Source organism: Saxophila tyrrhenica, assembly GCF_035928015.1.
Source record: "Saxophila tyrrhenica strain CCFEE 5935 chromosome Unknown scaffold_9, whole genome shotgun sequence".
In the NCBI taxonomy this organism is placed as follows: Eukaryota; Fungi; Ascomycota; class Dothideomycetes; order Mycosphaerellales; family Extremaceae; genus Saxophila; species Saxophila tyrrhenica.
The window spans coordinates 954,525-975,374 of NW_027041741.1; the positions used below are offsets into that span (position 1 = coordinate 954,525).

A 20,850-nucleotide genomic window follows, 5' to 3' on the forward strand; every position below is an offset into this window, starting at 1 on the left:
CGAATCATGCAGTTCGAGGGGTGTTTTGTTTGCAGCGCAAGGCGGAGATCGCAATTCGGAAGATCAACAACCAGCGTTCATCGCGCTTCCGAACCTGTGGCCGCACGCATGCGCCTCGGTGGCCTGCAGCATTCGGTACCCAGCCGTGTGTGATAGCGACGATCAAGGATCTCCATCGCAGTAATTGCTTTTCCTTCCTACACCGCCCTTCACGCAGCCATCCCACAGCGCAAAGGCATTCTCGAATGCCCAGGGAAGGTAAGGGCAAGTCGGCGAGGGCTTGCTTGGCGCCATGGTTCAATAGAGCGGTAGGCGAGCCTAAGCACGCTTTCGGGTGCTAACTCTGCTAAGCTCTTCTGCGCGTGCTATTTTGAGCGCACCGACCAGGCGCTATGATGTCTTTGCGGGTGGACAGGTTGGCAGCCTTCCCAATCCGCCGCACGTGCTGCACCGGGTCGAAGGAGAATGCACGAGAAAGCGGAGTGCGGATGGAGCAAGAGTGGATGTGCTGCAGGAAATCGATAGTTGGTGACATCTGACAAGCACCGGCTGGCTTGGAGGAGAGTCCGAAGATGCATGATGAGAAGATGTGTCGACGGTCGACGGCTCCCAATGGGGCGCTGGTAGAGTGGTCATGGCGCAGTCTTGCATCTCTCGTCGACCTCACGACACCTGCGCCTGGGCGGCCCATGCTTTGCTGCTGCTTGTGCGGAGGAATCTCAAGTCTCAGCTCGCAAACCAGACCCGCCCGGTGTACCACTCTTCCGCCATGTTTCCCGCTATCCTCCGTGCGTGAGAGAAGCATATTATCGTTCATACGCCGCACCCGCCTGATCATGCTTTCTCCCTCTTCCTCTCTCCACACCCCACTCCGCGCATCTACCGCCGCCCACTCCTAAGCCATGGCCGGCACCAACTCGCAGTACCTGCAGGTCCCCAAAGTCCTCCCATATCGCAAATCCCGCTCTCGGTCACGCTCACGACCCCGGGAGGTCGTGCCTCGAGCAGAGGTGATCACCTCGCCCACCTCACCCGTCAAATCGCGTCCGCAATCGCCGCCCATGCCTTCGCCTGTCGAGCTGTCCCGGAAGCCGAGCTTGAACGGCTTCTCGAGTCCAGAAGTGAAGCCCCGGAGAAGCATCGATAGTATACCGAAATCACCTGTCAGCGTGACAACCACCCCTTACAACAATCACTACACCACGGCTGTCAAACAAAGCACGGAACAAGAAGGAACGAATTACGACGATCTGAACGGTGACCTAAACGGCGGCATGTACACACTCGAGCAATGCATGACACCGCCTCCAGACATCCCACTACGGCAGAAGCTCGTCGGCACATGGCGACTGGAGTCGTACATCGCATACCCCACCGTCAACTCCACCATACAACGACCGACATTTCCAATGACTAAGAACGTCACGGGATTTATAATGTACACTCCGGATGGTTACATGTCCGCTCAATTCTTCATCCCGGGACAGCAGGCATTCCAGCGTGGGACTGGGGACGAAGCCCAATGGGCGGAGGCAGGGAAACGATTCTTCGCGTACTCGGGGCCATACTACATCAGTAACGATGGGCCTGGGAGAGAAGAGATTCTCAGGCATACGTTCCAGGTCTGCAATCTACCGGGCTGGGTGGGAGATATCCAAATACGGACGCATCGATTTGAGGAAGATGGCCAGGTGCTTGTGTTGGGGAGTGAGGAGCCGAGCGAGATTAAGGTACGCTTTTGGATGACCTGATACGTCCTCAAAACGAATGTTTGGCTAACGAGCTGACCCAGGGTGATAAACGAGTGCCTGTACTTAAATGGAGACGAGCAAGAAATAACATCGACGCGGATCCGCCCCCACCAACACCTCAGATCAAGATCAGCGGCCCAGGCGAGACTTAGAACACTACCATACCCTCGATACGAGCGACCGAATGTTTGGCAGGCGATGCCCAAGCCATCTTCTTACACCACACTAGCTACACCGCCCACACCCGTACCCACCACATCCTTATACAGTCAGCAACAACGACCGAGAAGCAAGCAGCAGCCAGTATTCCTGCATGCTACGACACCACATCATGGAGCGAACCGTAACATCCGGTTCAGGGGGGAGGGGGGGCAGATACCAGGAAAGGAACGGCGCACAGCAGTCATTTCAGCAAGAGATTTTGCATTCGATAGCGACCACAGCGAACAGGAGTTTACCGACAGGCGGTTTTGGGAGGGGATTGATCTTTTGGCGGGGATATACCAACAGCTTGTTTGCTGTCTTGTTTTCGTGCGGGTGGGATGGACGAATTGTGTTGATCTATCTTTATTGTTTAGTCTGGCCTGGATCTCAAGCGTGGAGAGGAGCGCGAGGGCCTAGGGGAGGGATGGGATGTACAAAGTTCGAGATGCGAGACCTGAAGCACTTCATGTATGGAGTGGTACACCTTGTTCAACTTTCACCTTCCGGCTTCACCTCATCCCTTCCTTCTAACTCAAACCGCCACGAACACATCAACCGATCGTAAAAACTCGTACTTACCACCCTCCACTCCTTCCCCTCTTTCCCTTCCTGAACTACAGCATCGCTTGCATAGTTCATGCTCTCATGCTCCTCGAACCGTGCCAGGACCTCGAACTGCCAGACGTCATCCTCGTTCTCCACGGAGGCTAAGTGAGACCTGGAGAGCCGCACCATGCGCGTGCCGGCGTGCATGCAACTGGCTAGGATGAGAGCGTGGGCGGGTGGAGGGCTGAGTAAGATTGGGGTTGTCAGCTTGCGTCATTTGGGGCAGGTACGAGGGACGTGGTTAGGATGGGGCAAACAGTCCCCTGTGGGGGACGTGGGCATCATATCGTGCATGTTGGTAGTGTTAAGGCTGGTACCGTGGTGGATAGATGGAGAAGAATGTACCTCATGCCTTGATCGGCTTGTACATCATTCGTATCGAGTAGTCTTTGCGAATCGAGCATTTTCAGTCGCCAGACTCCACCGCCTAGGTTTGCTTCGGCGAGGACTTTTCGGCGTCCTGTACCTGTTGCTGGTGAAGCTATGAGGCGGATGTGGTCATCGTAGCTTCCCGTGAGCGTGAGAGTAGGTGTTAGGGGTAGGATGGCTGTTACGCCGGCTTGGTGGATTTTCCTATCTTGCCACGAGAGGGCATACTCCTCACCATCCGGAATGCGGGTTGAAGATTTCAGTATAGCGTCATCGCCGCCGGACAGGATGGCGGAGGCATCTGGTAGGTTGAAGGTGAGCGTCCAGGCTTCGAGGGAGTGACTGTGGACCTCAGCCAGCGTTACGCTGCAGTTCGGATCCCTCCAGTCATTGCCGCTCCCACACGAGCACAAGCCTACGGTGCCATCCGAGAGGGTGTACCCTATGGTTCCGCGGTCTTTAGGATGCCAGGCAAGGTAGAGGACCAAGATGGACGGGTCTGCCACCGCGTGGGCACTGCAGAGCTCCAGATTCCCGATGGCATTGCCTTCTGAAGTAGGAAGGCGGTAGATTGCGATCTGTCCAGTGGAAGTCGCGACCGCGAGAAGTTGGCCTTCCCCTGTCGCATAACGGCTCCATTGGATGTCTAAAACCGCATAGTCAACGGGCTTCGTGGCGAGTTGAGTTCTGATGTGGTCAGCAACTGCGTGGTGACATAGGCTGACGACGACACAGGAGGATCAAGTCAAGGCTTCTCCTTACCTACATCACATCGCTACCCTCTTCGAGCCGGTACAAGATCAGACTTCCACTCCGCTTCTGCAACCTCCCCTCTGCTCCTGCATCTCCGCTATTGTCGTCGTGTGAGTTTTTCTCCTGTCTGTTCTCGAGTGGATGCAGGAAGTACGTCCCAACAACAAGAAGATTCTGATCTGAGGGACAGAAAGCGATGCAGCTTGGTGGTAAGTCCAGCGTAAGACGAGATGTCGAAGATAGCAAGGCCATGATCGCCTATCATCGAACCGAAAGCGATGTTCGCAATTTCATCGTCTGCAGGTTTGCACTAAATATTTTTGGAAGATGGAAGATGAGAAAGTGAAGTCAGTCACGAGACAGGAGTTGGAGATTATCTAAGCATCCTCCTCCGAAACCGAATAACATGAGTTGGGTATCATCAATCCTCCTCAAGCCATATATAACACTCTGCTTTACAACACTGAGCCGAGATTGTGCACAATGCCATCCCTATACCAAACACACCACGTCATCCCCCTCACGAACTCCCCTCCCCTTTGACAACCCTGACCTTTGCCACAGCCCCCTGCGAATAAACCCTCACCCCAAGCACACAAACCGCATCCCACGGATCATCAGCAAAGATCTCGTTCTTCGTGCTCTGAGCTGAATTTCTGCGGGAATGATCTTCGTCATCATTGCCCATGTCGACTGGTCCATCTCTACTCCACTATCAGCAAAATACCCAGATGGAGTTTGTTCGGGAAAGAGGTACTTACAACTCAGAATCCCAGTCAAAGTCATCATCTTCCATCTCTTCGGGGGGCTCAACAGGAGATTCGTACCCGTCGTCTTCTCCGTTGTCGAGAGGGGAGACTGGGTCGGTGCGGCTGCTGCTTGAGCGGGATTGCTGGAGTTTGAGGCGGGAGATGTCTTCTGCGAGAGTAGTCTCGGCTTCCGCGGTGGCAGGCTCGTCGCTCTTCTCGTTTTCGTCTTTGGCCTTGCTCGCTTCCTGACCTGACTTCCCATCTGTCTCTGCTTCAGGCCTCTTAGCTTCCGCTCCGGCCTTCGCATCTGCCTCCTCGTCATTCTTCACCGGCGATTCCTCGGTCAGCGGCGTTACACTTTCCGTCTTACCATCACTACCCTCGCTTCTCTGCGCTCTCCTCCTCTCCTGCCTCTCCTTCTCCTTTTGCCTTCTCTTCTCATGATAAGCTATCCTCTTCTCCCGCATAGCATCATCAATCCTCTTCTTCCGCCCTCTCGCCTGTTCTTTTTGCTTTTGCTTCAACGTCCTACTCTTCTTCGCTCTCCTGATGCTCGACTGCCGATGACCCGACACCTTTTGCTTCTTGTTCGCCTCTTCCATGGCTCGCAAGTTGCCCTTCGTCTGCGCGTAGTCGAATCTACGACCAACGTGCAGCAGCTTCTCTTTCCGCTCCACAGCGAACTTCATGATCGACTCCTCGGCGGTCATGGCTGCGGCGGTCCGTACAGCTGTGACTTTGAAGACGACGTTGTATGTCCCTGGCTCCAGGTCCTCGATTTCAGCGGATACAGAACGAGTAAAGACTGTCTCGTTGCCACTGTTGTGCATGCTGCGTACGATATACCGGTCATCTTCCTCGCCTTCTTTGTATACGCGGAAGTGCAGGGAAAAACAGAAGCGGCCGCTGAGTCCGTAGAAGTAGCGGTCGTCTGGCTGGGACAGCACGATAACCACAGGACACTTGTCGCTGATGGTGAATTGGAACTTCGTGTCCAGATAATCGACAGTCCAGGGTACATTGACCGACGTCCATTGCTGGGCGACCTGCCAGTCCTTGTTGAAGAGCCGCACGCGGTTGATGCTGGGGAAGTGCTTGAGAAAATCCTTGTAGCTGATCCAGAAAATCCCATCGTCGCCGAATGTATGGTTGAGCTTGGTCATCATCTCCGGCGTCCAGAGCTTGCTGCCGTCAGACCAGTCGCCATTCCATTCAGTCTCACCCCAAGGGTTCCTCAGCTTGAGCAGCTTCAGGTCTCCTTCCTCGTACGTCTTCAGTACAGCGTAAGCATGACCGCCAACGAAACCCTTAGTTGCGTTTGGCTTGCTTCCGCCGCCGAAGAGATATTTCTCATTGACTCGAGACAGCTGCTCGCGCCAGAAACGGTCCTTGTCCATGATGTCTTCAGGGTTGATGTGGGCTCCGACGCCGCCGGTCAAGTCCTCGATCGCTTCGGACGCGTAGCCGCCTTCGATGGCGTAGTAGTCGCCATGCGCTGGGATCTGTTAGCCCACTTCTGGGTAAGTATCTGTTGTATGAACGTACCTTTCGCATACGCCTTCTCGATCAGCGGAAGCCAGGTCTCGGAGCTCTTGCAGTGGGAGAAGTACAGGGCTTCACCGCCACGCTGGAGTTGGGACATCAGCTTCTCTTCATCCGGATGGAATAAAGCCATGCCCTCCTTCTTTTCCTTCTGCCAGTCGCGGACAACCGTGACGTTGTCATCGTCGCCGACGCGGAGAAAGAGCTTGTCATCGATCACTTCGTAGATCCATTCGCCGTCTGTATCAAAGCAGTCTCACATCAGCTGTGCCCATAAGATGCCTCGTTGAATGAGCCTGGAGACTGACCTCTGTAAAACACAAATCCGTATACACCAGCATTCTCATCTCTTGCCACGCAGAGCTGATCGATAAGCTCCTTCTTGGCGCTCACTGCCATCAGCGCAGCTAGGAACCAGCAGTCACCTCCGCTCCCTTGATGCACATCTTGCGGTGTCGCTCCATCGATGAAGAATTGAGGATCGTCGAAGATGTCTTCCACCCGCTTGATCCACGGTGGCGCTTCTATTCGCTGCACAGCCTGTGAAACAAATATCGAGTTAGCTCTTGCCATGGAAAACACCTCGCGACTCTCAAGAGTTGCTCCGTCTCATACCTTTGGACACAGTCCTGACAGACTCTGCAGGCACCATACACTCGCTTCCAAGTCAAATATCGCATCTCGATACTTCTGGTTCAGCCTCGTGCATTCCTCCACGATGGCCGCGACCTTCTTCCGACAACTCTCCGCCGCCTGCTCCCAGCTCGTGGCGGCATTCTCCTGCACTTTCTTTCCTTCCGCGCCCTCGACTTCCGCTTGCTCGACATTCACAGCGCGCTGGGCCCTCGAAAGCCGCTGACCGCGATTCGGCTCGAGCGCTAGGAACTTGTCCCAAGACTCATAGAAGTTGTCATTGCGGAACTTGATGGAGCCAGGTGGGGGAGGGACGTTCACGTCCATGTCCGAGGGCGGCGGCGGGGGCGGATCTTGGACGATGCGGATGGGGAAAGGTGTGGGCTGAGGGGTGTCCGGGTCTGGGTCGGCCGTTGCCTCTCTGACGGTAATGAAGCCTGATTTCATGGTGTGATGATTGGTGGTGTTGGATGGTGTCGGTAGGAATAAGGTGTGAATGCAGTCTTAGACGTGGTCCAGGCCACGCCGCTGCTTCTTCTTGTGTAAGGAAAAGAGAGAGGTAAGGATGGAGGATTAAGAAAGATTCACGAGACCTCTAAAAGTTCGTCTGAGCGCGCGCTATCATAGATGGCGCAAAGCGGCGCAGGCGCAGGCAAGGCTGGCACCGTGTGAGTATTGGTAAAGCGTGACACACGCGCACACCTACTGAATGCACGCCGCCGGCAGGTCGCCTGTGAAAGTACTCGGCCGCTTTCGACTCTTTCACATCTGTGACTCGCAAGGCTGCAATGACAGTGTGGAAGAGGAAAAGTAGGAAACTAAACGGGAAAGGGGAAAGCCGTCTGCATGGCATATGCATGTACAGGTGGACAAGGTACAGGTCCGGTGAAAGGTTTGTCCATTCTGGAGCTGCAGCTCAGCTCTGATGGCGTGGGAGGCCTGGCGCGATCTCAAGACGCGCCGTGGCGGCAGCGGGAGAGGCTGAGTTCTCTGCTTTGCCTTGCCTGTTTGCTGCTTCCGTCTTGGGGTAGACGGGATGTGCTGTCTGCGTTGAAGCTGCACTGACTGACTATCGGTCGTTCAAGAGCGAGTCACGATACAAGAAATCGCGTGCAGTCGTCTCGTGGTTTGAATCCTTTGCTGCATCGCATTCCCCAGTGAAATCCGGATTTGAGCGTGACTTGTCGATGATTGTCGGCCTTCGCCCCGTAGCATTGTCACTGCTTGTTGGTAAATGTATCCTGATGTCCAATGCATTCCCGAAGAATGCGTGTGAATGGAACAAGTCGCATGTTGGAGTGTGGAATGATGGGAGCACTGGAGGTGGGACGAAATGGAGGCAGCCACGGTGGCGGCGGATGTCGCCGTCTCCGCTACGAAAGTGACGTCTGGCCGTTGGAGACAAACACACCGAAAACAAATACTTGCTTCCTGTACGACCCTCTTCTGCATCTACCTTCTTCCTACATGATGCAGAGCACGACATACCATCTGGCAGGAACACAGCATGTTTGCTCTTAAAAGCCTCTCCAAGTACCTGTTCGGCGACAGCAGCAAAGAGAACATCGTCGAGCTTCCTCAAGGCCAACTCTACATTGTTCGACCGCTTTCACCCAAAGGCTACTCCGAACTCATCTTCAAGGACGCAGCGGCCTTCATCCGACGTACTGGACAGGAGTTCCAATATCAGCTTGTTATTCAACGCGCCTACGAGGAAGGCGAGGCGGAACTTCTAGAGGAAGAGGAAGGAGGGGAGGGAGCAGGTGAAGGTGTCACTGACAGAGACGAAAAGACGTTTGTGCTTGACGAAGAGCTACATTTCCGAACAGATCTCAAGGATACGGGAGAGTCGGTGCTGGCCTGGCGCGATCTGAGTGGTGACCCAGGTGATCTGGTTGAGTTCGTTTGCGATCCTTCAACGAGACCAGAGGCGGTGACTTCGTTTGAGATCGTTGCGGCGCAGTGCCAGTTCGAGCGCAAGTACCATCGAAGCCACCAGGAAGCGACAGAGTCGGATCTGCAAGAGTTCAACTTCGAAGAGGAACCAGCCATACCACAAGCCAGCCCGCTCAGCAGCCCCACCCACCGATCGCCTTCTTTCGCCAACTCATCACCGCTCACGCAATCTCTGAATAACATCCGTGACGACCGCGAGATGGTGCGTGACTCTTCTAAGAAGCTGGCAGCGCCAACACTACAGAAGCAGATCGAGAACACACCCACCAAAGCACCCCTTTCGCGCAAAGCTCCTGAAAGCCGTTCCGTCCTTGCCAACCAACGTGCTGAGCTTCATCTCTTCGACTTCAACACCACCACTTTCTTACGGCAAGATGACGCGGTTCAGGCTGTGGTCTCAGAGATAGGCAACTGGAAGTACTGGCTACAGATCACAGGTAGCAAGCAGCAATGGCTGGGACAGGAAGTGGGATCAGACATGAATCCGGTCTTCAACTTCGAAGAGCAGTGTCTGATCTTCAATCACTACTCTGACGAGGGCGCGGCATACTCATGGCTTCTGAGGTTCAAGGAGAGGGAAGAGTTGGAGGAGTTCCAGCAGGGTTTCATGCAGGCGATGTGGGAGCATGCGAATGAGATGAAGTGGCAGAAGGCTGTGGATCAAGACTATGTGCTGGACGCATTCAATGATTTGGTGCTGGAAGACAACGCTGATGACAGGCGGGAGGCAGAGGCTGCAGAGGAGGATGAAGAGGTGGAAGACTATGAGGATGCGAATGACGGTCAGAGCGCTGAAGAATACGACGAAGACGAAGATGAGGATGAGGTGAAGATACTGGATAAGGACGGCAAGGTCAATAGTCAGCTGGCCGTCGGTGCCAAAGTGGACAGGTCCTTCGTGGTGCGCGGCGACAAGATTGGCGTCTTCAAGCACACTCCCGACAACCAGCTCGAGTTCAGCACAAGCATCAACAACGTCGCCACACCCGGCGGCAAGAACTTTGCCCCCAAGAAGATGATGCTGCACGCCGGTGACCGCGACATGGTTCTCCAACGCGACAACGACCCCAACAGCCTCTACCGCCTCGATCTCGAAACCGGCAAGGTCGTCGACGAGTGGAAAGTGCACGAAGACATCCCCGTCAACGTCTACGCCCCACAATCCAAATTCGCCCAAACGACCGGCGAGCAGACCTTCCTCGGCCTCAGCAACAACGCCCTCTACCGCATCGACCCCCGCCTCAGCGGCAACAAACTCGTCGACAGCGAACTCAAACAATACGCCAGCAAAAACGACTTCTCCGCCGCCGCCACGACGGAACAAGGCTACATCGCCGTTGCCTCCAACAAAGGCGACATCCGCATGTTCGACCGCCTGGGCATCAACGCCAAAACCGCCCTCCCAGCCCTCGGCGACCCGATCGTCGGCCTCGACGTCTCCGCCGACGGCCGCTGGCTCCTCGCCACGACCCGCACGTACCTCCTACTCATCGACAACCTGCAAAAAGACGGCAAGAACGAAGGCAAACTCGGCTTCGAAAAAGCCTTCCCCAAAGACTCCAAACCCCAACCCCGCCGCCTCGCCCTCACACCCGCGCACGTCGCGCAGTTCCAGCACGAGACCGGCGCGCCCTTATCCTTCACCACGGCGCACTTCAACACCGGCGAGAGCAAAGACGAAACCACCATCATCACGTCCACCGGCCCGTTCGTCGTCATCTGGAACCTGGAAAAGACGCTCCAGGGCCGGAAGGACGCGTACCGGATCCGCAGGTACGGGGAGGAGGTCAAGGCGGATAATTTCCGGTTCGGGAGTGATAAGAATATCGTCGTCGCGCTGCCGCATGATTTGGAGATGGTGAAGCGGGCGGCGTTGCAAAGGGTGACGAGGGAGAGTATTTCGGCTGTGCCGGCGGCGCCGAGGACGCCGGCCAGGAAGGGGAGGGGGAGTTATTTGAGTCGGAATGAGGTTGTGAATAGTCCGTACTGAAGGAAAGGGGGAGAGGTGGTGCGGTTGGAGTGCGTTTGGGCGTGTGCTTTTATGATACCATGATGTGAAGATTGGAACGAGATTGGTGTGCGGTAGATAGCTAGGTAGGTAGCGAGATGAGCAAGCTTTCAATAAGTTCGACCATTAGTCTTTCTGTTCTATTACTTAAGTTGATGCTGCCGGATGTTGATGATCCAGCTTTGAGTGATCGTAAGCCATCGTGAAGAGCCAGTGTCCAACCATGTGCAAGCCATGCCTCAATCCCATCCATGTGCCGGGGCCGTCCAATGCAATCAGCAACCCGCTCAAAAGACTGCACTGATCATTTCCCATCACATCCCAACGCCACGCTTCGTCAAAGTCGTGTCTCAACTCATGTCCTCATAAAAATCTATCTCCCCTTCCCTCTACTTCGCAGTCCGATGTCCCCCAATCGCACCAAAAGTAGCCTCCCTAGCGGGCGAAGACCCGTAACTCCTCCCAACACCCCATACATTCCCATTCCCACTCCCGCGGTCGTTGTTGATTGCTCTGGGAGCCGTTCGTGAAGAATCACCGCCCACTTCATCCATATCGAATAGATCCTGCTCTTCGTCGATTCGCTCCCTTCCGACGCTTGTGCCGCTCATGGCGCGATCTAAGCTGCTGCGGCCGCCGGTAGAGCCGCTGGACGTTGTGCGCGTCATACCCACTGAAGCGGCTTGCGAGTTCGCAACGTCGAGCTTGGTCCGTTGTAGTTCTTTCGTCAACATGCTCATGCTCGCTTGTCGCGGCGGACTGCTGACCGTCGGGCTCAGATCGCCGTTCGTTCGCGGATGGGAGGTGATAAAGTAGGAGCTCGAGTTGCGGAGCGGAGAGCCTACTAAGCCCTCGCTGTCTCGGCCGCTGTAGCTGCGCATGAGCCCGTGCCCGTTGAAGCGGGAAGGGCTGGAAGAGTGCGGGCTGCCGTATTTCGTGCTCGTGTCTTGTGGAATACGCTGGCCGGAGATGGTGCGGCGTTGGGAGGCGAGGAAGGAGGCGGGTGTGTTTTCGTCTTCGATGTAGGAGCGGGATTCCTTGCGCGAGCGGCCTTCGGGGATGAGGTCGCGGAGGCTGGCGGGGAGGAGGTCTTCTTCGCGGTCAGTGTCTGGATCTTCTTCATCGTCCGAGTATTCGAAGGATTGGGTGGGGAGTTTGGTGCCGAGTGAGGCAGAGATCATTTGCTGTCTTGGTTCGCGTAATCTGTCGGCGTGTAGTGAGCGCTTTGGAAAAGTGAGTGGCTCGTCTGGTCCGCTGGGTGGTGAAGAGCCCGCCAGTACGCCGTCCATGCCTCTGTCGCCGAATGCTGAATTGTGCAGGTCTCTTAGCGCGGTGTTGCCAAGTTGCGACTTGCGAGGTAGGGATGAAGGTGGTGACTCTACGCCGAATCTCGAGGGTACTGACGCCGCAAATGGACCGTTCCGAGCTGCCATGGATATGCCATTGCTGTCAAAGGAGTTCGGTAGAGGCGCATCCAGTACTGACAAACCCTTGCCTGGTGGCGAGTGTGCGAACCGGCTGTCGTGTGGTGGAGAGCCATATGTGGGTGAGGCTGACGTGTAGGTCATGTCGATCTGTGGTCTATCGTACCCATTGCGCATGTGCCCATACTGGTGACCATCGTAGTCGGCTGGCACATCGCCATGCGGTCTCGGCTCCAATCCCTGAGCTTGTAACGAGAGTAAACCAGGCGGCGGAGGCTGCTGGAAAGCTTGAGGAGGTGGAGCGCCAGGAAATGGTGGACCAGCATGTGCAGGCGGGAAAGGCGGCGCTCTGTTCAGGACTGTGCCGTCCGATGTGATATGTAGGAGCGCACACTTCCGTCCGAACTTGCACCCTCCTTTTGAAAAATATTTGCAAGGTGCAGGCCGCGCTGCTGCCTCAACGTCGTGGGAGAAGGGACAGGTTCGGCCAGCCTGGCATGTGCCTTGTAGGAAGAATTTGCATGGCACCAGCTGTGTGTCTGCTTGATTGTCAGTATGTCTTCACAGCCTAAGCTTCGCTCACATACTCTTCGAATTTGGTAGACCTCCGATAGGCCCCCGCTGAGGTCCTCCAACTGGCATCGGCATGCCGTTCCTCTCAGGCCCTCGTGAGCCGTTCTGGCCCATATCGACTGACCCACGGTGCTGCATCCTTGATCCGCCTTGGCTCATGTCCACTGAACTTCTCGACTGATTGTGAGCTGAGTTGTTGGCCCCAGCGAAGGGTGGATAGCCGTTCATTGTTATCGTGTGCTCGAGAACCTCGACATCCGTGATGTGGGGTCGCGGGGATCTGGAGTCGCACGGGTTGGCTTGGGATGTATGAGTCTTGCTGTCGCCGAGAGGGTAGGAGGTGTTTTCGAGAATTGGGAGTATGGCTGTGCTCACGTAGACGTCGGAGAGGAATTTCTGAGCCGGTGCGCCTTCAGAGAATGGATGTGGTCGAGTCGAGAGGTAATCTTCAAGTCCAGGCTGGTGTGGAGAAGAGAGTTGGACCCTTGTCGACGATTGCCTTGGCAGGAAGGAGACAGCACGGCACTCGAGACAGACCTTGTTTGTCCTTCTGCACCTCACTTTCGTTGATAGACTACGTCGTGGTCGAGATGGTAGATTCTTTTGTTTACTACCACGACGGAGAACAATGGATGATTCATCGAGATGCACTCTTGCGGCGGTGGTCTGGAGACCAAGGTCATGAGGAGAGAGGTCTCAGATAGGGAGGCTCATGCGGACCACGAGGACCCATGAATATCAGTCCGTGGAGCTTAGGCAGGCATCCGTCCTCAGGCCGTGTCGCATGCGGCTCATGCTTATGAAGTACCATCTTCTCTTGCAAAGCATGTACCGATATAGCGCCACCGAGATGTTCAAACTTCAGAGAGTGCAAGAGAACGCGGCAGGAGGACATCGCATCCGCTACACGAGCGTGGCAGTACGAGTGAGATGAGTCCGCCCCTGAGACACAGTGTAACAAATACCGCTACGGCCCGCAGACGTTGCACCTGCTTCGCTCGGGCAACGATAAACGCCACACTCAGGAGTGAGTACAATCCTGCCTGAAATATGAAAAATCCTTTGCTCAAGTGTTGCCAGTTCTTTTCTCCGGCTGTGCAGCGGTATTGTGTGATCAGGTACCGCCAGCCTGCTTCCAATGCGTGCAAATATCTCGGAAACTGCTGTGATTTGGAGCACCGTACGAAAGGCCGACCGCTCGGGTTGCTGCAGTTGCCATGATGAGTATGACGGGAGGACGCACGACTGAGCCTTCGAGATCGTTCACAGGACTCAGCAGAGAGGACAAATCTCGGAAGGACCTGCGTTGTGTTCGTGTTTGCGTTGCGGTGTTTGTACCACTTCGTGTCGTAATTCGAGACCGGTAGGTATCACTCCTCAATTTCACTGTATGATTGAAGGGACGCGACCGCTTCGGTGTTGTTCCATCCTCGCAAATCCACAGCGGCTGCGTGTGTGATAGGTATGTGGCTGATGTCGAGGAGATGAGGTGAGGTCAAACACATGAAGCCAGCGTCAGTCGCTCCTTCCTCATACAACTGCCAAGGGCACTAGGTCGTCACAGCTTCCTCGACGTCAGTTCATTCCCCACCGAAAGATCTTCCTCTCGCTCGACACTTCCAACCTCATCCTTAGTCCCTTCTACACTCACCACCACCTTCGTTATCATCACCCACCACAGTCGTTCATTACTTCCATCGCACCGCCATCATGCGGAACACCCTCGCAGCAGTGGCGCTCACTGCGCCTGCTCATCGGTAAGTTCGACCCTTCCTTTCTCGCGATGCATGTCGTTTGCAGTGCCCTGGATACCACCTGGACTCGCGTTGGACTCGCCTTCTAGCCCTAAATGGTTGTCCACGGAACCACGGCCTACTGGGCTGGAGTTTTCCTCAGAAGATGGATTCACCTTGCCACCCCTCATACATGTACAGCTCTTTTCCAGCATCCAAGCAAGCGAACATTGCGCAGCACAATCAGCAAAACTCAGCATACCTCGCAACGCATCTCGCCATGGCAAAAATCAACAACACATTCAACAACTGGTGGCCACGACCTCCCAAACTCAGACTTTCGCCCAGGTCGAGGCGCATACAACGTCAAGAATCGGCTGGAACTGTCTCTCCTGGCAGAGTGATATCCAAGGCCGAACGATCAAGCCGGCAGTCTTCAAGAAATGACTCGGCTATATCCTCTCTCGATGGCCCGACCGACAAAGAGCTTGATGCCGCTTGGGAGGAGTGGGAAGCACACGATCGCGCTCTAGGAACCCTTGGACACAGAATCGTGGAATGGCTTCATCATTTGTTCTTCCAGTCATTGACAGACACGCTCCCTTGGCTCAGGAGATGGTGTCGCCAAATCGACGAACACTATGCTCCTGAGGTCTGCGTGGCTACCCTCGACCGGCTCCGCGACGACAGGAAAGCGTGGAGGTCTCTCCGGGCACTGCTACTCATGTCAATACTTGTCTTGACTGTTTTTGGCTCGCTCTACAGTTTGGTTGAATACTTACTTTTGGTTACCAGAGCATCTGCATGCAACACCACCAGCATCAGCACTGTCTTCATCCCAATCACTGAAACGATCACTGCTGGCATGACCAGTCTTTCATCGAGCGCCCTGGTCTCACCGGCGAGCGGCAACAACACCAGCGTGGCGTCGGCGCTGCCTTATACATCCACGTCGACTCAAACCGTGACGTCGTTCGTCACCGTCGGTCCAAGCACCAGCGGGTCTACGTTGCCATTTGTCTACACCGTCGATCCTTCTGGAAGCACGGTTTGGGTCAATGGAGTGTCTCCCACTTCTGGCGTGTCCCTCGTCACCGCTACCACCTCGGTCTTCATCACACCATCTCTCGAAGCTACCGATAGCACTCCGTCGATCTCGACGACTCTCACTGCTGTCCCGGACAACGAGGCTGTGTCGATCACCGTGCCGACCTACACTTCCACGGAGTACAGCTTTGTCAGCCCGGACATCACGACGACCTCGACTTCAACGAGCACCCACTTCGTGACCTACACTCTCACGGAGGCTCAATCTGCCCCGATCGGATCCTCCGCTCGCAGCTCCTTCCCAGGCATGGCAAGTGGCGGCTGGAACGCCTCGACTTCTACGACTGCTATCCTCATGCCAGCAGCAGCCTCTTCCGTCGAGCCTGAGATGTCGACTTTGACGTCGGTGTATTTCACGCCCGCCAGTAGTGAGCAGTCGACGTCCACCACCACAACGTACCTCACAAGTACAATCGCCGTGCGCTACACCACGACCATCTTTCCCTCTGGTCCATCTGAGGTTGGCAGTGGCTACGTCACGACCATCACCGCCCTTCCTGTCACGATCGGAGGTTACACAAGTTCGCCATCGCTAAGCCCGGCTGAATCGGAGGCACCAACTTCACCATCTCCATTGAGCTCGGCCTCATCGACGCCAACCAGCAGTGCAGTTGGCGCAATCACCGCAACAATCAGCTCGCCTATGTCAACTGCTAACCCGCTATCCTCGATGAGCACCTCGTCAAGCTTAAGTTCGGCCCAATCTTCGATCTCAACTTCGACCCTGAACACAACATTGACATTCGCATCAAGCATGCAACCTTCTGGTGTGTCGGCGTCGAGCCAGAACGTAACCTCTGCGATTGGTACAGCGCCGCTAAGCAGTCTGTCCAGTTGCTCATCGCAAGTCCAGGTCAATACGACCGGTACCGTGCCACCGATGGCCACAACATCCAGCGCTCCGAGCCTCGTCCCGTACACGATGAGTCCAATCAGCTCGCCAGTGTCGAGTTCGACTATTGCTCCTTCGAACAGCTCAAGCGTCGCGCGTGGAGTTTCTGCATCATCAGCAAGCTCCGTGGTCTCGTCGAATTGCACTTCGGTCTCTGTGCAGGCGGGCAGCACTGGGAAGGCCTCTACTTTGTCTACGGGCAGCAAAGGCACTGCGTCTCTCACGATCAGCTACAGCACGAACAGCTCAACGAGAGCGACGTCAATCTCGAAGACTCGCGCATCTTTGTCGCCTGCAGAGACGCCACCCGGTGGTGTGTCAAGTGCGTCAACAACTTCTTCCCACACGAATCCTGTCTCGCAGTATGACCCGACCGTTTCGTCGGCTCTACCGACCAAATCTGGAGCAACAGCACCGTCCTCCTCTGACATGACAAGCTTGGCCGTCACCACTTCTTCGTCGACCAGAGGAGCCTCGCCTTCGCGCTCCGGACGCTCCTCGGGCCAGTCAAGCTCCAGTACATTGAACTCTTCGACCACGAAGCGTACGACTGCTCAACCAAGGTCTTCCACTAAGTCCTCCGCGGGGACAACGTCTTCTACATCCACTGCGAGCTCTGGAAGCAAGAACGAGTCTCTCACCCGGCAACCGCAGACCATGACAACGACCAGGTCCGTTACCAGCTCGAGCCATACCTCAGCTCACAGCTCGAGTGCCAACATAACCTCATCGAACCCCTTCCCAGCACCCTCTGCCACCGCCACACCAAGCGCAGGCTGCGGCGAGCATGGTCGTTTCATGATGGACTTCGATGATCTGCCCAACTTTACGCCATCGGACGAGAACAACACAGACATCACGCAGGCGCCGCCGATCCTGAGCCCTTACCACCACCTGGCTTTCAGCGACGGCTACGTGTACGCTCCCGAGCCCTCGGAGCCGTATACGCCGAAGTCATCACCGCATCTGGCAGTCTTCCTGGGCAACGCGAGCGGCATCAGGTCCAAGCACCCAGACAACGGCGACTACATCAAGCCTGGCGAGATTGGAGACGGTCCGCGTGAGAGCATGTCTGCATACTGGTTCGATGCGTTCAACGCCTGGTTCGGCTGTGACAATCGAGGCCCTCAGCCTTGCGTCCTGGTATTCTCTGCATACACGTGGGGTCTGGCTACCAAGATCGAAGCTCTCACCTTCCAGCACAATGCGACTGTGCCGGCATGCCGCCGTTCCGAAGACTGCCAGCTACAGAAGGTGGACTTACCGACCTCGTTCCGTGGTTTGACTGGGCTGCAGATGCAAGCGTTCGTTGGCGATGAGCAGAGGATGTTCTTCATGGACGATCTGGCGCTCCGCTGGTCGAACAATAGCTGTGCTGCTGGGCTGCAGAGGCAGAATTCGCAGTGACGAGAAAGAGTCGCACACACTCAGTAGTGATATGGAGAGGCTGAGGAAGATCGATCTGATGCATTTGCTTGTATGAGTAGCGGCTAGGTAATGCTAGCAGCATATCGGGTGGACATGAGTAGAGTGTGAGATGGATGAGATGTGGTCTGGCACCGCAGTGTCACGATAGGTATGAAGTAATGCAAAAGACACCCCAAGTTCACCAGTTAAGTCTCATTCCTTGTTCCCGATACTTCCTACAGAATGTGCTTTCGAGGGGTCGGATGTGCGGTACGGAGTTCATCGTCAAGAGAACATCACCTTGCACCACCTCTGACAAAATGCCGAGGCTCATCGAACGACACCCAGTCAAGGTCCACGACACTGCTTCCCTCACTTCACTTCGACGACTGCATCATCTCATCTCACAACCATCAAGATGCCTCTCGCCACCGTCCACTTGGTCGCTCTTGCGAAAGACAACACCATCTCCAACTATGTCAAAGCGCTTCACTCATCTTCCGTGAAGCCATACGTCGTCTCACGAGCAGTCCGATGGATCATCAAACCAGAAAAACTCTCCGTTCCAGAACTCCTGGACACAAAATGGGATCTCCTCATCATCTTGCCAGCCTCCGAGAAAATGCCCTCCCAATGCCTTGACAAAACCTCCATCTCCGCCCACTGGAGCATCACCGCCGGCGTCCCCTCCAGCCTTACCAAGGACTTCCACGCCCGCAACCAAAACCTCCTCCACCCAAACCCATCCTCCGTCCCCGCCCTAACCGGCTCAATGAACAAGCCTAAAATGTCCAACTCCTCCCAAGGCCTCGAGCTCGCCCCGGACCTCCTGGAATGGAGCAAGTCCTTCTCCCTTGGCGGCGGGGCAATGAGCATGCTCAACCTCCTCGCCTTCAAACCGGGCAAAGAAGCGCACGACAGCTACCTCCGCTACGGCGCCGCGTTTGCTAAATCCATCGGTTCCAAGCGCGGAGGTACAGCGAAGATTGTCGGCAAAGTTGTGCCGGAGTTTGGGAGTGCGGATGAGGATCGCGCCGGGTGGGATGAGATTGCGCTGGCGCATTATCCGAGTATTGGGCATTTTGTTGATATGCTTGCCGGGGAGGATTATCAGGAGGTTAATCATAAAGATAGGCTGCCGGCGTTGAGGGATACGTGTATTTTGTGCACTAGTGAGTTGGATGGGGAGTTGATGGGGGAAGGGAAGGCGAAGCTTTAGTCGGGTCTATGTAGGTCGGTTTGGTATGATCACGCATATGATGGCTGTACTGCCCCGTGTATCCTTTTGATCACTCGTTCAGGAAGCACACTTTCGTACTGCATCCTGGCCCACTCTGAAACCACCTCCCTCGTTCGTGCCGGGTCGATGAGCTCCTCGATGCTGAAGTGGTTCGCAGTCCGCACAGGGTTCATGAGTCGCTTGTACATGGTATCGAGCTCCTCCAGTCGTGCCTTCCTCGCTTCTGGACCACTGTCCTTTTCGATCTGCCTCAGCTCAGCGGAATGGCCAACCTCAACTCCTCCTTCCAGCGGCAGACTACCCCATTCACCAGACGGCCAGCCAACACGCGCATGAGGTTCTCGGCAGTCGACCATTATTCCGCCTGCCACGCCGTACGCCTTTCGTACAATGACGTGGAACATTGGCATCGTGGTAGAGTAGTACGCCTTAGCCAGCTCAACACCCCACCGCATCGTCGCGGTCCGCTCCGCCACCGTTCCAATGGCGTAGCCCGGACAGTCGACGAACTGTAGCACAGGTAGATTGAAGACATCGCAAAACTTGAGATGGCGGGTGATCTTCTGCGAGCCGAAAGTATCAAGCGCACCGGAGCCAACTTCAGGGTTGTTCGCCACGATACCGATCGGGCGGCCTGAAAGTCTTGCAAGACCGATGATCGCGGTTCGGCCCCAGAGCGCTCCGATTTCGAACCAAGAGCTTTCGTCTGCTACGGTTGAGATGATCTTGCGCGGGTCGTACATTCGTTCTCGTCTTCGGGGGATGATTGATCGGAGGTTCTCTGCCACCCGGTCGAAGGGGTCTTCGCAGGCGACCACAGGAGGCATTTGTGTTCCACAGTTGGGTAGGTACCCCAACACTGTCCGTATCTGCTCGAATGCTTCTGCTTCAGTGGCGGCGTAGTTATCGATCGTCCCGTTGGTACAATGCATCGCTGGACCACCCAGCTCTGTGAACGACAGCCCTTCTTCGAACGTAGCACCGGCGACGACCTTCGGGCCAGCGTTAAACAACGATCCAACATCAGCCGCCATGACTGAGAAGTGACAGCACACCACTCTGGCCGCACCCAAACCAATAGCCGGACCCAGCACAGCCCCAAGGTTAGGAATCCCCATATTCAGCTGCGCGATCACAGTATCAAAACCCTGCATCGGCGGCACATACGAAAACTGCTGCTTCGCAATCGACGACACCGACCCGCCACCCGAACTCCCATCCACCAACTTAATCATAGGCAACTTCAACGCAATAGCCATCTTCTCCATATACAGCGTCTTGGCCATCAAGTTCCCATCCTGATGTCCCGCTCGAATCGAAAAGTCATCAGCCGTAAACACAATCTGCCTCCCACGCAACTTGCCAAATCCTTGGAGATTGTTGAATGCAGTAAACTCCTCAGGTTCCTCCTTGATCCCACCGAGCGGTTTCCACTTGACGTGGCCAGCGACGCTGCCAACTTCTTTGAAAGAGCCTTTGTCCAGGAGAAGAGTTATGCGTTCGCGGACCCAGAGTTTGCCGGATTCCTTCTGACGGATGTAGCCCGTTTTGGTGGTATCCGGTGTGTTGGCCATGCGACGCATTGTGCGCATTTGACCCAGGAGGTCGCTGTAGTCGGCGGGAAGTTCATCGTCTTTGACTTTTCGTCGCCGGCGGCCTTTGTTGGGTTTGTTGTCTTGGGGAGGCGAGAGGTGGTCTGAGACTTGGGCTGCTCTAGATGTTGCCTTGTCTGTTTGAGACTGAGAGCTTGAATGGTCTCCAGATGGAGCCTTCTTCGCTGAGTCTTCTGGCATGTTTAGTCGATGGAGCAGCGCGAGATGCGCTCTTTTCGATCGTTTACATGGCCACGAAGACCACCAACCACAGCCAAGGTTGAGACGGAACAAGTGAGGTCCACGAACCG

The 20,850-nt window shown here is 55.5% G+C and overlaps 8 protein-coding genes across 8 annotated transcripts; 4 read left to right on the top strand and 4 right to left on the bottom strand.

Annotated features, from left to right (window-relative positions):
- Positions 1-902: 902 nt before the first annotated feature.
- LTR77_006311 (uncharacterized protein) lies at positions 903-1,903 on the top strand (the record flags this gene model as incomplete). Its single annotated transcript, XM_064803553.1, has 2 exons — positions 903-1,730; positions 1,793-1,903. 2 exons carry the CDS (start codon positions 903-905, stop codon positions 1,901-1,903), a joined length of 939 nt encoding a protein of 312 aa, XP_064658468.1.
- A 541-nt stretch (positions 1,904-2,444) lies between these two features.
- On the bottom strand, positions 2,445-3,935 carry LTR77_006312 (uncharacterized protein; the record flags this gene model as incomplete). Its single annotated transcript, XM_064803554.1, has 3 exons — positions 2,445-2,745; positions 2,907-3,617; positions 3,697-3,935. The coding sequence occupies 3 exons, from the start codon at positions 3,933-3,935 to the stop codon at positions 2,445-2,447; spliced, it is 1,251 nt and encodes a 416-aa protein (XP_064658469.1).
- Positions 3,936-4,440: 505 nt separating this feature from the next.
- On the bottom strand, positions 4,441-7,054 carry LTR77_006313 (uncharacterized protein; the record flags this gene model as incomplete). Its single annotated transcript, XM_064803555.1, has 4 exons — positions 4,441-5,927; positions 5,978-6,214; positions 6,283-6,514; positions 6,629-7,054. The coding sequence occupies 4 exons, from the start codon at positions 7,052-7,054 to the stop codon at positions 4,441-4,443; spliced, it is 2,382 nt and encodes a 793-aa protein (XP_064658470.1).
- Positions 7,055-8,114: 1,060 nt separating this feature from the next.
- vid27 (Vacuolar import and degradation protein 27) lies at positions 8,115-10,553 on the top strand (the record flags this gene model as incomplete). Its single annotated transcript, XM_064803556.1, has 1 exon — positions 8,115-10,553. One exon carries the CDS (start codon positions 8,115-8,117, stop codon positions 10,551-10,553), a length of 2,439 nt encoding a protein of 812 aa, XP_064658471.1.
- A 407-nt stretch (positions 10,554-10,960) lies between these two features.
- On the bottom strand, positions 10,961-12,796 carry LTR77_006315 (uncharacterized protein; the record flags this gene model as incomplete). The annotated part of the gene is made up of 2 exons (XM_064803557.1): positions 10,961-12,534; positions 12,583-12,796. The coding sequence occupies 2 exons, from the start codon at positions 12,794-12,796 to the stop codon at positions 10,961-10,963; spliced, it is 1,788 nt and encodes a 595-aa protein (XP_064658472.1).
- A 1,482-nt stretch (positions 12,797-14,278) lies between these two features.
- Positions 14,279-17,707, top strand: LTR77_006316 (uncharacterized protein; the record flags this gene model as incomplete). The annotated part of the gene is made up of 2 exons (XM_064803558.1): positions 14,279-14,325; positions 14,503-17,707. The coding sequence occupies 2 exons, from the start codon at positions 14,279-14,281 to the stop codon at positions 17,705-17,707; spliced, it is 3,252 nt and encodes a 1,083-aa protein (XP_064658473.1).
- A 418-nt stretch (positions 17,708-18,125) lies between these two features.
- LTR77_006317 (uncharacterized protein) lies at positions 18,126-18,900 on the top strand (the record flags this gene model as incomplete). Its single annotated transcript, XM_064803559.1, is given in 2 exon segments — positions 18,126-18,864; positions 18,881-18,900. 2 exon segments carry the CDS (start codon positions 18,126-18,128, stop codon positions 18,898-18,900), a joined length of 759 nt encoding a protein of 252 aa, XP_064658474.1.
- A 55-nt stretch (positions 18,901-18,955) lies between these two features.
- On the bottom strand, positions 18,956-20,740 carry LTR77_006318 (uncharacterized protein; the record flags this gene model as incomplete). The annotated part of the gene is made up of 1 exon (XM_064803560.1): positions 18,956-20,740. One exon carries the CDS (start codon positions 20,738-20,740, stop codon positions 18,956-18,958), a length of 1,785 nt encoding a protein of 594 aa, XP_064658475.1.
- Between the last annotated feature and the right edge of the window lie 110 nt (positions 20,741-20,850).